This window comes from Fukomys damarensis, unplaced genomic scaffold (genome assembly GCF_012274545.1).
Source record: "Fukomys damarensis isolate Sample0158 unplaced genomic scaffold, DMR_v1.0_HiC HiC_scaffold_15, whole genome shotgun sequence".
NCBI lineage: Eukaryota > Metazoa > Chordata > Mammalia > Rodentia > Bathyergidae > Fukomys > Fukomys damarensis.
This window is the reverse complement of record NW_022900927.1, coordinates 23110596-23125064: the sequence shown is the minus strand read 5'-3', so window position 1 is coordinate 23125064 and position 14469 is coordinate 23110596. Positions and strand designations below refer to the sequence as shown.

Sequence of the window (14469 nt, the reverse complement as noted above, 5' to 3'; positions counted from 1 at the left end):
TGTATCAGGGATCCAACTCCTAGGGACTTTGCGCTTGCAAGGGAGGCGGTGGAATCACTGAGCTAAACCCGGGGTCATTAAATTTTTAATTTTCACTGGTTCCTTTAAAAAGCAGTTTCAATTGTTTTCAAGCTATTACTCTAAATAGAATTAGCTGATTTAGATATTCGGGTCCATATTCGCAGAGTCCCTTTTTAAAGCTGAGATGGTATGGAAGTCAGCTTTTTCATGAACAAAACATCGGCTTTACATTCTACTTTTCAAGAATCCTGTACCAAAAAAAAAGCACGGTTCTTGTGACCCTGGGTCCCTAAAATGGATGAAAAAATAGTAGGCAAAAAGAAGTTATATTTTGCCCTTTCTTTTCCAGCTTTAAAATAATTTCAATAGCGTTCTAAATTATCTCTTCCAAAAATAACTGAAGGTTAATTTAGGTCACTTCTATCCAATGGCGTGAATTCAATCTCTATGGCACCTGCTATTAATTAATGTCTCCTTTTCTTGCATGTAAGAAGGGGAAATCGAAGCGCCTTAAACATCTGTCGCTACTCTGTCGACCGATGGAAGGATCTTCCATTTGGACGTTAAAAACACTTTCGGGAAGGGACAGGGTGGGCTGCGTATCGGAGAGCCGCTGCCAAGCCCGCGCGCCCGGTTCTGAATTCTTCACCTTATTTAGATATCACCACCCACCCCCTGGGAACAGCCGAACCAGTCAATCACTCGGTAAAGGAAGTGGCAGCAAGCAGTTCCTGACCCGGAATCAGCTCGTGGTCCCGCCCCCTCGCGTCAGCCTTCCTTCTGCAACAGGCGTGGGTCACGCTCGCGGTCGGTCTCTTTCTGCCGCCATCTTGGTTCCGCGTTCTGTGTACAGTAAGTGTTTTCTGCGCCTTAATTCTCTATCCATGGCCATCCTCCTTTCCTGTGGGCCGAGCCGCCCCGGGGACATAAAATTTAAGGAGAGTTGTAGTCTTTGTAGGAATACAGGGGTTCCTACTCGTCCCCGAGCCAACGGACAAAATGGGGTCTGGGGTTGCTGTCCTGGCAAAAGTAGGGCGTAATGAGCCGGGGACTTAGCTCAGTGATTCCGCCGCCTGCATCTCAAGTGCAAACTCCCGAGTTCGATCCCCGGTACCAAAAAGAAAAAGTAGGACATAAGGGCCGCGGACGGGGAAAGGAGCCTCGGCAGGGGAATTTGGGAGCCATTACAGTGTTGGGAGACAAAGACGGTGTCTGTTGTTGGGAACAGCTTCATATGAATCCGGAGGAGGCTAAGGGGTCACAACCTTTAGAATCCGAGCACCGTTCTAACGAGAGGGAAGAGTTGGGACTTAAGGCATCCTCTTCACTGGCTCTCGGAAGTCGTGAGGGAGCCCTGGAGGCCCAGCCCGGGCAGCGTGAATGTCAGAGAGGAGCGGACTCAAGGGTAGCGGCTAAGGTCTCCCCTGGGCAGGAACCAGACCAAGCGAGAACGTCCTTGGGCTAAGAGCGCAGTGGTGACTGCTGGCCTTGTGGGATCAGGAACACAGTGAACCCTGGACACTGGGAAATCCGCGTTCCTTCCGAGGAGTGAGGAGAATTGGTGAGATGATGATTCTCTTGGTAGAGAGATCGAAGATCATGTCATATTTTCCACCCGTTTCCAGCCACTTAACAGCCCTCCTCAGAGTTTTTAAGAACACTTGACTCTGGTTTGGGCAGGTCACTACATCCCAGCCAATTTAGGCCTCCTTTTTATTCCCTTCCTTCAGAAATGCCCGGTGAAGCCACAGAAACCGTCCCTGCTACAGAGCAGGAGTTGCCACAGCCCCAGGCTGAGACAGGTAGGTTCCCATACCCATCTTACTATTAAGATTGACCCTAAGACTATTTGTCGGGTAAAAAAGAAGAAATACACTTATGCCATTTATAGTTCGCTGTCATTTAAAAAAAAAAAAAAGGTTGCAGCTTTACCAGAAAGGAGAGGATTGACTGCTACTCTGCTAGGACTTCTTTAGAAGGATGAAATAAAATATGTAAGATTCATAGACATTGAAAGTTCTCCAGCTTGCTCTGAGAGTTATGTCTGCTGCCTCAAAAAGGAACCACCACTTTACGTAGGAATGCTAAAGCAAGGAAAGAGCACAGTGATGGTACCTATGGGAACTGGATGGCGCACAGGCTGGCTAAGGCAACCTGAGCTTTTGTGAAGTTACAGCCAGCAAGTTACAACAAGGTTTTGGATAGCAGAGCTTGGCATTGTGCCTTCATCACGTGTCTGGATGAGTTATGTGCTGGTGATAAATGTGCCCTACTGAGCCTCATAGTGCCTGGAAGTCGGTTAACTTCTGTTCTAGGGGTTGGTGCTGAGATATTTCTATTATTTCAGAATAGTACCTAGACCACTGTCTGGGTCCTAAAATTGAAGTCCTTCCTTTTACCTTCAACATTGAAATTAATGAGAGCTGTACATGGTGGTGCAGGACAATAATTCCCAGCACTGGGAGGATGGATTGGCCTAAAGTTCAAGACCGGCCTGGACAACATAGTAAGGCCCCGTCTGAAAATAAAGAAATGGGCATGAAGGCAGATTTTCAGTTTTGGTTAAAACAATTCTGTGGAAAACTTGAAGTAGTGAAAAAAAGTGTAGATAGTCTTGTTGAGTAAGTTGTGCAAAACTAAATGAAAGTAATCTTTAGGTCAATGGTGGCAAATCTTTTAAAGTTTTTAATGATAACGGCCGGCTTCACCACCACTGCTTTAGGCTGTAGCTTCCACCCAACACACACACACACACCCCTGTCACTTAAGGAGCAGTTTCTGTCTCCTTTTGGAAGTAAACTTGTTTATAGTTGAAAGCACTAAGGTTCTCCCACCTGTCTGATGAAAGCAGCTGAAGGGATTATTACAGCTGCTGGAAAAGAAAGGAGGGAGCCCCTGAGCTGGGAAATAAGCAATGTGAAATTCCCTACAAGAAACAAGAGAAAAAATAATGGGCTGGTCTCCAGGACTCCTATAATCTCAGTATAATTTTAGAAATAGTGTCATTGAATGGATTAATTTTATGAATTCAGAGGTTGACTTTCAAATGAATTTAAGATAATTCGGTTCCCAGATTCTAAACTAATGGGTTTTTTTGTTTTATTTGGCAGTACTGGGAATTCAGCTAAGAGCTTTTCACTAAGACTGAGCAACATCCCCAGTCTTTTCTTTGTACAGTATGAAGGAGAGGGTGCTCTTAAACTTGACATTTTCCTGCCTGAGCCTTCTGGAGTGTTGGACTGCAGATTTGCACCACCCCACTGGTTCAATTAGTATTAATTTCTGGAGCAATCCTTCATGCTTTTAAAATATATTGTACATGAGATTTATAGTAATAAAGGAATACCCATGATAAACACTTAGGATTTTGTCTGTAGCTCTAATTAATCTTACTAGAATGAATGAAGATGTTAGCTCCAGCTGGACATGTTACCCACAGCTGTAATTGCAGCACTAGGGAGGCTGAGGCAGAAGGAAAGATTACCAAAAGTTCAAAGCCATCCTGGACTAAATAACAAGACCATGTCTCAAAAAAATAAAAGTTAGCTGAGGGAATTTGTTATGGTGTCAGAGGAAGTTATTTGAACCTTATTTCATATTGAAGTCCTGAAAGAAGAAAGCATATTCCTTGTTTAAATTCTTAATCTATCTGAAAGTGTTGCCCTGGAGTCATAAGACTTTGACCTACAAGTTCTCCAGGAAAAACTGGTTGAACCACCTTTTTTTTTTCCATCAGATGCTACAAGGCTTTTAAAAGTACATAGTTGAGTGGGTTGTGAATTTGGATGCTGTCAGGTGGTGGTTTTTTTTTTTTTTTACATTCCCAGGCATTGAACATTTGTTCATCTAGTCCAGTGATGGCAAGTCTTTTAGAGCTTTCTAGTAGTAGTAACAACCCACTGCTGCAAGCATGCCATTGGTTCACCACCACTGATCTAGTCCGATTTTCTCCTGGATGACAGATATGGTACTTTTCCCCCTCATTTAGAAAACCTTTTACTTAGTTTCTCTTTAGTGCCAAATATTGGTCTATTTTGACAGAATGACATACTTACCAGATTAAGGGGTAAGAATCCAGCAGTCTTTTCACTTTAATTCTCCTAAAATAGGGTCACAGCCTGGTTGGACAAGTTTGGTCACAGTTTCATAATATAGTTCCTACCCTTGTGACTGAGCTCTCTCCCTGAAGGTGTAGTTCATCTTGGTTTGATGTCAGAAGAGCTGATCTATTGAGCTGACATTCTGAAGAGTTTCAACTTTAATAGAATTATGCAAGGCACCCCTTTCTAAAACTTTATTGTAAGGTTTTTTTTTCTAGCCTAATGAAGCCTGAGAATATAAAAACCTATTTTTCTAATTCCCCATTATCACCACTCACTACCTTACTTGCATATTCCAGTTTTCATTGTGTTTCAGTTAGTTCATAATCTTTGGGTGGACAGGGTAGCACAGCTATTGGTCATAATTCTATTGGCTATTAGAAAAGAACGAAATAGGATCCATTTCAGGATAGAAGGGTCCAACTGGGAAAGGGAATAGAAAACATGTTGTTCCCAACCCATTCCTGGGCCTGTGCTCTCTGTTTAGAGATAGATTGCTGTTAGATACTTTCTCACCCTGAAATAGTTGGTGTATTTTTGGTAGAACTTGAAAAGTGCGGGACTTGAGAATGATGTAGTCTCACTTTACCAGTGACTTATATTTGGGGGAAGATATGGTGTTGCTTGTCACCTTTGTTTGATCTTGTGTGGTGACCTTCATTTGCAGATCTAAAATCCCATTGATTTTGTGAGGCATGTTATGCCATGTTGGGCTGCATAACTCACCTTTTTTTTCTTCTTCTTCCCTTTTTTATCTTCTTTTTTGCTTTTATCCTCCAGCTGTTCTTCCTATGTCTCCAGCCTTGAATGTCACTGCTGCCTTAGGGCAGCCTGGATCTACCCCTACCCCTCCTTGCTCCCTGGCCCCACAACAATCCCCTGTATCAATTGCAAACCAGTCATCCCCATTCCCCTCTCCCTCCACTAGTAGCTCAGTCCCTTTAGAGGTTCCTTTTCCCCAGCCAGCCTCAGGAATGACTATCCCTTTGGAAATTTCCCCTGATACCCCAACTTTCCTACCACACCTGATAGGGCCTCCTATCTCCCCAGCTGCCTTAGCCCTGGCCTCTCCCATGTTAGGGCTGAAAGGTGCCCACTCCTGTTCAGCTCCTTTGGCTCTGGTTGCATTGGCTCCCCACTCAGTTCAGAAGAGTTCGGATGTTGTAGCTGAGTCTGGGCCAGTGACGTCTCTGTCAGCTCCCCTTAGTCCCTCAGAAGGAAAGACTTCTCCCATTCAGGTTCCTTCTCAGGTAGTGCCTAATCCAAAAGATACTACCCCAAACCTTCCAGTTACAGTCAGTGGTGTTCCTTCCCACCCTATAACTCCCCTTGTCTCTGCTGAATCTAGAGTATCCTACTGTCCTCAGATACCACCTATCACTTCTCCTCAGGTCAAAAGTATCCCAGTTTCCCCAGCCCTGATGCCACAAAACCCATTAAGCCCAAGCCTAAAGGGGCCTATTAGTTCACCTGCTGCCTTCTCTCTTCCAACCCAGTCTGTTCCTGCAGTGACCTCTTCCCAAAAGACTGGAACTTCAAATATCCCTCTCACTTTCCCCACTTCTCTGAGCACTCATCTTGCACCTTTACATCAGAGTTCTTTAGGCTCTTCTATTCAACCTTTAGGTCAAACAGGTTCTAACATCCTGTCAAGTCCTGTAATGAATACTATTTCTGTAGATCATTCTTCCATGGGTACCTCTTATCTATCTCAGAGATCTGAGATTCCTCCTATTCCTTCCAGAAGTGAGCTGGTTGCAGGTGCTATGGCTTCCCTTCCAGTTGGGGCCCCACCCTCAGCTCTAGTTATTTCTGTTGACAAAAGCCACTCTACCATCACTAATGTAACCTCCCACAGTCCTTCTTTTTCCCCAGCTGTAGCTACTACTTATTCATTGTCTCCTACAACCTCTCTCATTCTCAAAGGCCCACGTAATGCTGCTCATCAGCCTTTGGTAACCCAGAGTTCTTCTTCTCCTGGAACAGACTTAAAAGAAATGTCTGTCTCTTCTGATAGAACTGCTCAGCTTATGATAACTAACCCCTCCACGACTTCTACAGTAAATTCTGCCTTTGAAGTAGCTAAGGAGCTTCCTACTCCTCAGGTAGCAGGTACTCCTGGGATACCGTTTTCTCCACTGCCAGCTCCTGAAGACTATAAATTTCTTCCCACTTCAGTATTGGTAAATGCAGGTGCTCCTCTTTCTCCGGCCCAGGGAGGACTCCCTACCAAGAAAGACCCTACTGATCTACTGTCTCTGGCCTCAGCACCCCCTAAAAATTCCTCCTCTGTCCAAAGTATATCATCTCTGGAAATAACTTCTCCTGGAGCCACTGTAACAAAGAAAAGCCTAATGGGGCCTCTCCCTGTAGCTGAGCCAGCAGGTGCTACTGCTGCTTCTCTGGGTGTCAGTTCCCCATTCTCTGTAGTTAAAACAGATGTTTATGCAAGCCCAGACTCCACTAGTCTATTTCTCAAAAGTTCTGTAACAGCCCCAACAGTGCTTGCAGTTCCTTTGGAAAGTGCTGGCCCTGTGGGAGTGGCTCCTACAACTGACAAAGATACCTCCGCTCCTACAACTACAGCCAGTCCTTTTGTAGGAGCCCTCTCTTCAGCTCCTAAAACCCACCCAGCTAAAAAGGGTAGTTGCACTCTTACTACTTTACCTTTGGTTCCATCAGCTTCTGAAAGTTGCCCTATAGCTCCCACTGTGAATTTATCCCCCCAGAATGTTTCTGTTTCTGCAGTTACCATGGCACTGGCCTCTGAAATTCCCCAGTCTGTGCCTTTTCCCACACCTCCACCAGCTGCCATTTCTCCTCGTGCAGAGAAATTTGGTATTTCTCATACCTCAGCATTGGTGCCTTTGGGTTCCTCTCCTGAAGGGCATCCGAGTGAAGACTCTGGTGCTGTTACTGCATCTTACCTGGCTAATTCCCCATCTCCCCTAAAGACTGGCATTTCTCTTCAGACTAAAAGATCAGCAACCTCGAAGAGTTCCGCTGTCGCTGATGGTCTGACTGGAAATGTCTCCTGTGTTTCTCACATTGAAGCTTCTTTCCTTCCAGAGGCTAGTCTTTCTTTTCAAGGCCCTAAAGAATCACTAACCAAGAAGCAGTCTCCCTCTCCTCCATCCCCTAAAGAGGTCCCAGCAAGCCTCTTCCCCACAGAGGCCCCTAACTCCCTATTTGTGGCTCCTCCATCTCCTAAAAAGGCCCTGGCAACCCTCTCCCCTAAGGGGACCCCCACTATCCCAACCAAGACTCTTTCCTCCCACAAAAAAGCCCCAGCAACCTCATCCCTCAAAGGGTCCCCCACTGCCCCAGCCAAGACTTCTACCTCCCCCAAAAGAATTCTCACTCCAGCTGAGATTGATCCTTCTCCCCAAGAGTTCTTAGCAACTGCAGCTCCCAAAGAGACCCTAGCAACCTCCTCTTCCAAATCTCCCCCAAGTGAGATTCCCTCCTTAACCGAAAAGGCCCCAGCAACTCTCCAGACTGAGATTTCCCCCTCCCCAAAAAAACCCACAACAACTTTAGCCCCTAAGAAGACCTCAGCAACTCAGTCCCCCAAAGAGGTCCCCTCTCCTCTGGCTGAGACTCCTCCCTCCCCCAAAAAGACCCCAGCAACCCCCTCTTCCAAAGGGACCCCCACTGCCCCAGCTGAGACTCCTTCCTTCCCAAAAAAGACTCCAACAACTGCAGCCCCCAAAGAAACCCCAGCAACTCCATCCTCCAAAAGGGTCCCCATTTCCCCAGCTGAGATTCCTCCATCCCCCAAAAAGGCAACCCCATCTTCCAAAGAGGCCCCAGCAACTCCATCCTCCAAAGAGATCCCAGTAACCACCTCTTCCAAAGGAGTCCTCACTCCCCTTGCTGAGATTCCCCCTTCCCCAAAAAAGGCCTCAGCAAATTCAGCCCCTAAAGAGACCTCAGCAACCCCCTCTTCCAAAGGGACCCCCACTCCCCCAGCTGAGATTCCCCTCTCCCCCAAAAAGGCCCCAGCAACCCCCTCTTCCAAAGGGACCCCCACTCCCTCAGATGAGACTCCTCCCTCTCCCAGAAAGGCTCCAGCAACTGCAGCCCCCAAAGAGACCCAAGGGACCCCCATTTCTGCTGCTGAGATTCCTCCCTCTCCCAAAAAGGCCCTAGCAACTGCAGCCCCTAAGACCTCTGCAACTCAGTCCCCCAAAGAGATCCCCTCTCCTCTGGCTGAGACTCCTTCCTCCCTCAAAAAGGCCCCAGCTGAGATTCCCTTCTCCCCAAAAAAGGCCCCAGCAACCCTCTCTTCCAAAGGGACCCCCACTCCTCCAGCTGAGACTCCCCTCTCCCAAAAAAAGGTCCCAGCAACTGCAGCCTCAAAAGATATCCCAGCAACCCCCTCATCCAAAGGGGCCCCTACTCCCCCAAGTGAGATTCCCTCAACCAAAAAGGCCCCAGCAACTCCCCAAACTGAGATTTCCCCCTCCCCCAAAAAACCCACAACAACTTCAGCCCCTAAGAAGACCTCAGCAACTCAGTCCCCCAAAGAGGTCCCCTCTCCTCTGGCTGAGACTCCCCTCTCCCCCAAAAAGGTCCCAGCAACTGCAGCCTCCAAAGATAGCCCAGCAACTCCCTCTTCCAAAGGGACCCCCACTCCCCCATCTGAGATTCCCCTCTCCCCAAAAAAGGCCCCAGCAACCCCCTCTTCCAAAGGGACCCCCACTACCCCAACCAAGACTTCCTCCCAAAAAAAGGTCACAGCAACTCCATCCCCCAAAGAGGCCCCCACTGCCCCAGCCAACACTCCTCCCAAAAAGGTCCCAGCAACTGCAGCTCCCAAAGGGGTCTCCATTCCTCCAGCTGAGATTCCCCTCTCCCCCAAAAAGGCTTCAACAACTGCAACTCCCAAAGATGTCTCAGCAGCCACATCCCCTAAGGGAGCCTCCATTTCCCCAAATATGGTCCCTGCTTTCCCTAAAAAGGCCCCGGCAACTGCAGCCCCCCGAGAGGCCCTGGCAGCCCCATCCCCCAGTGAGGTTCCCACTTTACCATCAGAGACTCCTCCCATGCCCCCAAAAGCCCCAGCAGCTACAGCCCCCAAAGAGACCCTAGCAACCCCGTCTCCCAAAGGAGCCCCCATACCCCCAGCTCTGGTTCCTTCTTCCCCTAAAAAGGCCCCAGCAGCTGCAGCCCCCAAGGAGACCCCAACAACCCCATTCTCCGGTGGAGTTACCAGTCCTCCAACAGAGACTCCTCCCTCTTCCAAAAAAGCCTTGACTCTGGCCTCCCCACAAAAGGCCTTAGCAACTGAAGCCCCCAAAGAGGCTCCCAATTCCACAACAGAGACTCCTTCCTCCCCCAAAAAAGCCCCAGCAACTGCAACTCCCAAAGAGGCCCCAACCACTCCATCTTCCAAAGGGGGCCCTACTCCCACAGACAAAGCTCCTTCCCCACAAAAGCATTCAGCAACCTCACCTTCCAAAGGGGTCTCATGTGCCCTGGCTGTGACTCCTCCCTCCCCCAAAAATATAAGAGAAACCACAGCTTCCAAAGAGGCCCCCACTCCACTGGTGACTCCCTCCAAAAAGACCCCATCAACCAAAGGGACCACCCCTGCCCCAGCCAAGACTCCTTCCCAAAAAAAGGCCCCAGGAGCTACAACTCCCAAAGAGAGCCCTGCTCCCCAAGTTATGACTCCTGCCTCCAAAAAGGCCCCAACAACCCCATCTTCCAAAGGGGCCCCAGCAAACCCACCCTCCAAAGGAGCTCTCTCTTCAGCTATTACTCCTCACTCTCATAAAAAGGCTCCAGCCCACAAAGGGGCCTCCACTCCCTCAGATGCAACCCCTCTCTCCTCCAAGGAGGGCCTGGTTATTCCATCCTCAGAAGGGGCCCCCACTTCTCCAGTTGCGACTCTTCACTCTCATAAAGAGGCTTCCATTTTTCCAGCCACTGTTTCTTCCTCCCCTAAAGGCTTCCCTATTCCCCCAGTGTCACTCAAAAGTACCTCAGGGGCTGTTGCCCCTCAGGCATCAGAAGGGCTCCTACCAAAGAAAGGCCCCACTCATATGAAAGAAGTACTTGTTGCCCCAGCTCCAGCAAGTGCATCAGTTACTGAGGCTCCTGCTCAAAAAGGCACAGGGGCTGAGAATTCTGCTACTCTGCCTCCTAAGTGTTCAGATCCTTCTGCTAAGAATAATACTAAAGGATCCCATTCTACCGTGGCTCCAGCTCCTCTACTGACAGCCCACATTCAGAAAGATTCTTCAAAGACTACAAAAGCCCTCCATATTTCTTCTGCAAAAGGCAAAGATTCTTCTCATTCTGCAAAGGGTCCCTTGGCTGCTCCTCCTGAGTCTAAGACATCCACCCATCTAACAGCAGTGGCCTCTGAGAAAATCCTTCCTAAAGCTGGATCAACATCTGTTTGTCCCACACCCAGCCCACCAGTCTCCCTGCCTCTTGCTCCTACCCCAGTTCCCCCTCTGCTTCCTAAACAGCAGTTTCTGCCGTCCTCACCTGGGCTGGTGCTGGAATCGCCCTCTAAGCCCCCAGCCCCTGCTGATGAGGATGAGCTGCCGCCTCTGATTCCCCCGGAACCAATTTCTGGGGGCATGCCTTTCCAGTCGGTCCTCGTCAACATGCCCATCCCCAAACCAGCTGGAATCCCTGCCCCAACCCCCTCTGCCAAGCAGCCTGTTTTGAAGAACGACAAGGGTATTTGCCTTGGTTTGCTGTGTGCATGGTGTGTTGCCCACACCCCTCTTGGGGACTGCCCACCAGTACTAACCCTAGGATGCGCCACTTTCTCCAATATATCTGCTTGAATTTGAACGTGGTACATAGAATGATAATTTCAAAGGCAAAAAGCTGTAGGAATACAAAATTAAGTCTTGGTTGTCATTATCTCAGACAGTACTTTGTGTTTTATATAATATACATACTGAACTGTGGATTTGCTGTCCTTTTTACCTAACTGTTCTGACATTGAAAACCAAGACCTATCAAACCTTTAATTCGCTCTAATCTTACCACATTGCTAACCTTGTCCCTGGGCCTGGGATTTGCTAAAAATTTTGGGGAATCGGGGGCTGTTTTTGTTTTTATTTCATAGACTTAGTAATGACCAGTTCCCCAGGGATTTCCCTTTCTTAAAAATGTAGGCACCATGGGCCGGGGATTTAGCTCAGTGGTGCCGACGTCTGCCTCTCAAGCGCAAGGTCCCGAGTTTGATCCCCAGTACCCCCCAAAAAAATGTAGACACCTGTTTTTTTCCTAGAGAATGGTGCTGGTAAATGCTTTTTTCCTGAGTAGTCTTTAGTGATGCTTGGCCTTTCAATTAAGAGAAACATAATGTGAATTACATGTGGAAGAAATGGGGGAAGTCACAGGACAGAGAGAAAGTGACTTTTAGAACTTGACATTCATGATCTTCCAGAGAACTGATTAGATTAAATTACTAGAATGAATGCTTTGAAAATAAGGCCAAATGTGTATACACAACTGTTTCTGGCCTGTTCTGCCTTGTCACTGTATTGTTTTTTAACTTGTATATCTGAAGATAACCTTTTGCCCAGAACCTTTCTGAGATGATTGAGCTATTGGAGTTTTATAGGTGGTTTGTGGATACCTATGCCAAGAAATGCAGATCTTAAGGAAAAGAAAGCAATTGTAATACTAAAAATGTTCAGCTATATCTAGTGATTATCCCTCATTTCTAGAGATGAATCTTTAATAGATACATATATGCTAGTTTGAGTTAAGGGCTTTCAAGCTGGATTCACACAAGTTAGTTGATTTACATTTAACATTGTAAGGCCTAGCATATAGCAGTGATCTCTACTCCAGACAAACTATAGTAAGCACATCCTTAAATCTCTACTGTAAAATTATAAAAGTTGTTTGTCACCTTAGGGTCTGGAACAGAATCTGACAGTGATGAATCAGTACCAGAGCTGGAGGAGCAAGATTCCACACAAGCAACCACACAACAAGCCCAGGTCGGTATTCTTTACTAAATGGGTAGTGTAAGTACTACACATGAGTTGAGGGAGCGCTGAAGAACCCATTAATCAGGCCTAACTTTTGTATTTGATTCTGTAAATCTTGGTAAAGAAAAACCACATAGAGATGGTGATATCTAGATCTTGGTTCCATTTAACTCAGCTGTTTTATCTTTAGCTGGCGGCAGCAGCTGAAATCGATGAAGAACCAGTCAGTAAAGCAAAACAAAGTCGGAGTGAAAAGAAGGCACGGAAGGTAAAACTTTTAAGTTACAAGGATTAGAGGTTGTGATGAAGCAACTTTAGAGTAGAACATTTGCACTGGCATTCTTGGTAATAGTAGAGTACTGTGTAGTAACAAGTTACTATGGCAAAAAAAAGAGTCCTGAAAGCTGATTTTCTACTCTTAATTTGTATGAATTTTTCTTAACCTAGTAAAAGTCTGCTTTAGATTGTTTTTTGTTTGTTTGTTTGGTGCCAGGGATCAAACTCTGGACCTTGCACTTGCGCGGCAGGCAGCAGAACCACTGAGCCAAACCCCTGGCCCAGTCTGCTTTAGATTGATGCTGTGTTCTTTGTTTTCTGATGCTGTTTCTAAAGTTGAAACTTAATGTTCTTCTATGTTCTTTAGGCTATGTCCAAATTGGGTCTTCGGCAGGTTACAGGGGTTACTAGAGTCACTATCCGAAAATCTAAGAATATCCTTTTTGTCATCACAAAACCAGATGTTTATAAGAGTCCAGCTTCAGATACCTACATAGTTTTTGGAGAAGCCAAGGTAAGCTGCTGTAGGCCAGCACTATTGACATTTTGGGTTATATAATTCTTTATTGTGGAAGCGCTATCCTGTGTATCATAGTTGTTTAGCTGCTTTATATCTAGTATGATAACCAAAAAAAATCTTTAAACTTTGCCAAATAGCCCATGAAAACATAATTACCCAAAGCTGAGAACATATTCCTAAGCTACTTCTCTTTCCTTGATAGTCTGAGTCAGGAGATGCATTTTATTATATATAGTAAATTATCTGAAATGGATTTATTGAGAATTCTGAAAAGGTATATATAATTTCTCTTTCATTTACTGTAAACTAATCTGTTCACATGGATCTATTCTCTGCTCTCTAGATTGAGGATTTATCTCAGCAAGCACAGTTAGCAGCTGCTGAGAAATTCAAGGTTCAAGGTGAAGCTGTCTCAAACATTCAAGAAAATACACAGACTCCAACTGTACAAGAGGAGAGTGAAGAGGAAGAGGTATGCCACCAGGAATCTTTTTTACTCTTAATCTCTGTTTAGCAGTAGTAATCTGTGATGGTAGATGGGATTACAGGCATGTGCCACTACACTCAGCTAGATTCTGTTTTGTTGCGTACTCAGTCCTCATTGAGTTATGTGACTTTTTGCAGGGGGAGGGCTTACTGGGAATCAAACTGGGGACTTTGCTTGCGAGGCAGGTGGCAGAACCACTTAGCTAAATCCCCAACCTGAGTTATGTGACTTTTTATTCATACTAAGAACTGGATTCAAGTAGATTCCCCCAACCTCTTTCTTCTTTTAGGTTGATGAAACAGGCGTGGAAGTTAAGGACATAGAATTGGTTATGTCACAAGCAAATGTATCGAGGGCAAAGGCGGTCCGAGCCCTGAAGAACAACAGTAATGATATTGTAAATGCAATTATGGTAAGCGTCTTAAGACTTTCTTAGCACCCTCTTACCTGACCAATCATAAATGAGTTTATCTTTTCTGTCTAATGTTAGCCACTTAGGAAGCCTCATTCCAAAGCCTATTTTGAATTGCCTAAGGTTTTAAGGACCTGAATTTTCCTATTTCACCACCTGTAATTGTACTTTTTTCTCTTGCAGGAACTAACAATGTAACCATCTAAAAGGAGGACTTTTTTTGGTGTTTCGAAAAGGTCACTGCAGCTTGGTTTGAAATTTGTACTGTTTCTATCACTAATAAAGTTATGACTTATTGGATGAACTCAGTGCATGTTTGGTCCCTTCACTTACCCAACCCCACCCAAAACTGAAGTCTATTCAAGATCATAGAAGAGAGTCCCACAGGTTTTCCCTACTTAAAATCCAAACTTTTTCGATTCTTGTAAAATGTTGTTATACTACATAGTGGCGCAGCACACTGTTGTTGAAAGCTCTGCGGCACACGTGCCATAGACTCCATCACTCTACTAGGCTGTTAGGACCCTCTTGTCTTCAGAGAAGACAGTAGTAGTTTCTCGTTTCCAGTTTCTTCCCAGATGTTAAGCATTAGCAGATTGTGATTCACCTAATCATCCATGTCTGAACTTTAAAGTTTACTTAAAATGGTTTGACTTTTTTTTTTTTTTTTTTTTTTTTTT

At 45.9% G+C, this 14469-nt stretch overlaps 2 protein-coding genes across 3 annotated transcripts; both read left to right on the top strand.

Annotated features, from left to right (window-relative positions):
• Positions 1-768: 768 nt before the first annotated feature.
• LOC104876550 (nascent polypeptide-associated complex subunit alpha) lies at positions 769-14097 on the top strand. 2 transcript variants are annotated; one of them, XM_010644650.2, is made up of 8 exons: positions 769-873; positions 1752-1823; positions 12018-12103; positions 12285-12362; positions 12738-12884; positions 13234-13362; positions 13667-13789; positions 13973-14097. In XM_010644650.2, the coding sequence occupies exons 2-8, from the start codon at positions 1754-1756 to the stop codon at positions 13985-13987; spliced, it is 648 nt and encodes a 215-aa protein (XP_010642952.1). In that variant the 5' UTR covers positions 769-873; positions 1752-1753; the 3' UTR covers positions 13988-14097. The 2 variants fall into 2 exon arrangements, with proteins under 2 accessions (XP_010642952.1, XP_010642953.1); XM_010644651.2 differs by having other exon boundaries at positions 807-873; positions 1726-1823.
• On the top strand, positions 1850-12011 carry LOC104876549 (nascent polypeptide-associated complex subunit alpha, muscle-specific form-like). The gene has a single exon (XM_010644649.3). The coding sequence runs from the start codon at positions 4817-4819 to the stop codon at positions 10928-10930; it is 6114 nt and encodes a 2037-aa protein (XP_010642951.1). The 5' UTR covers positions 1850-4816; the 3' UTR covers positions 10931-12011.
• Positions 14098-14469: the final 372 nt, after the last annotated feature.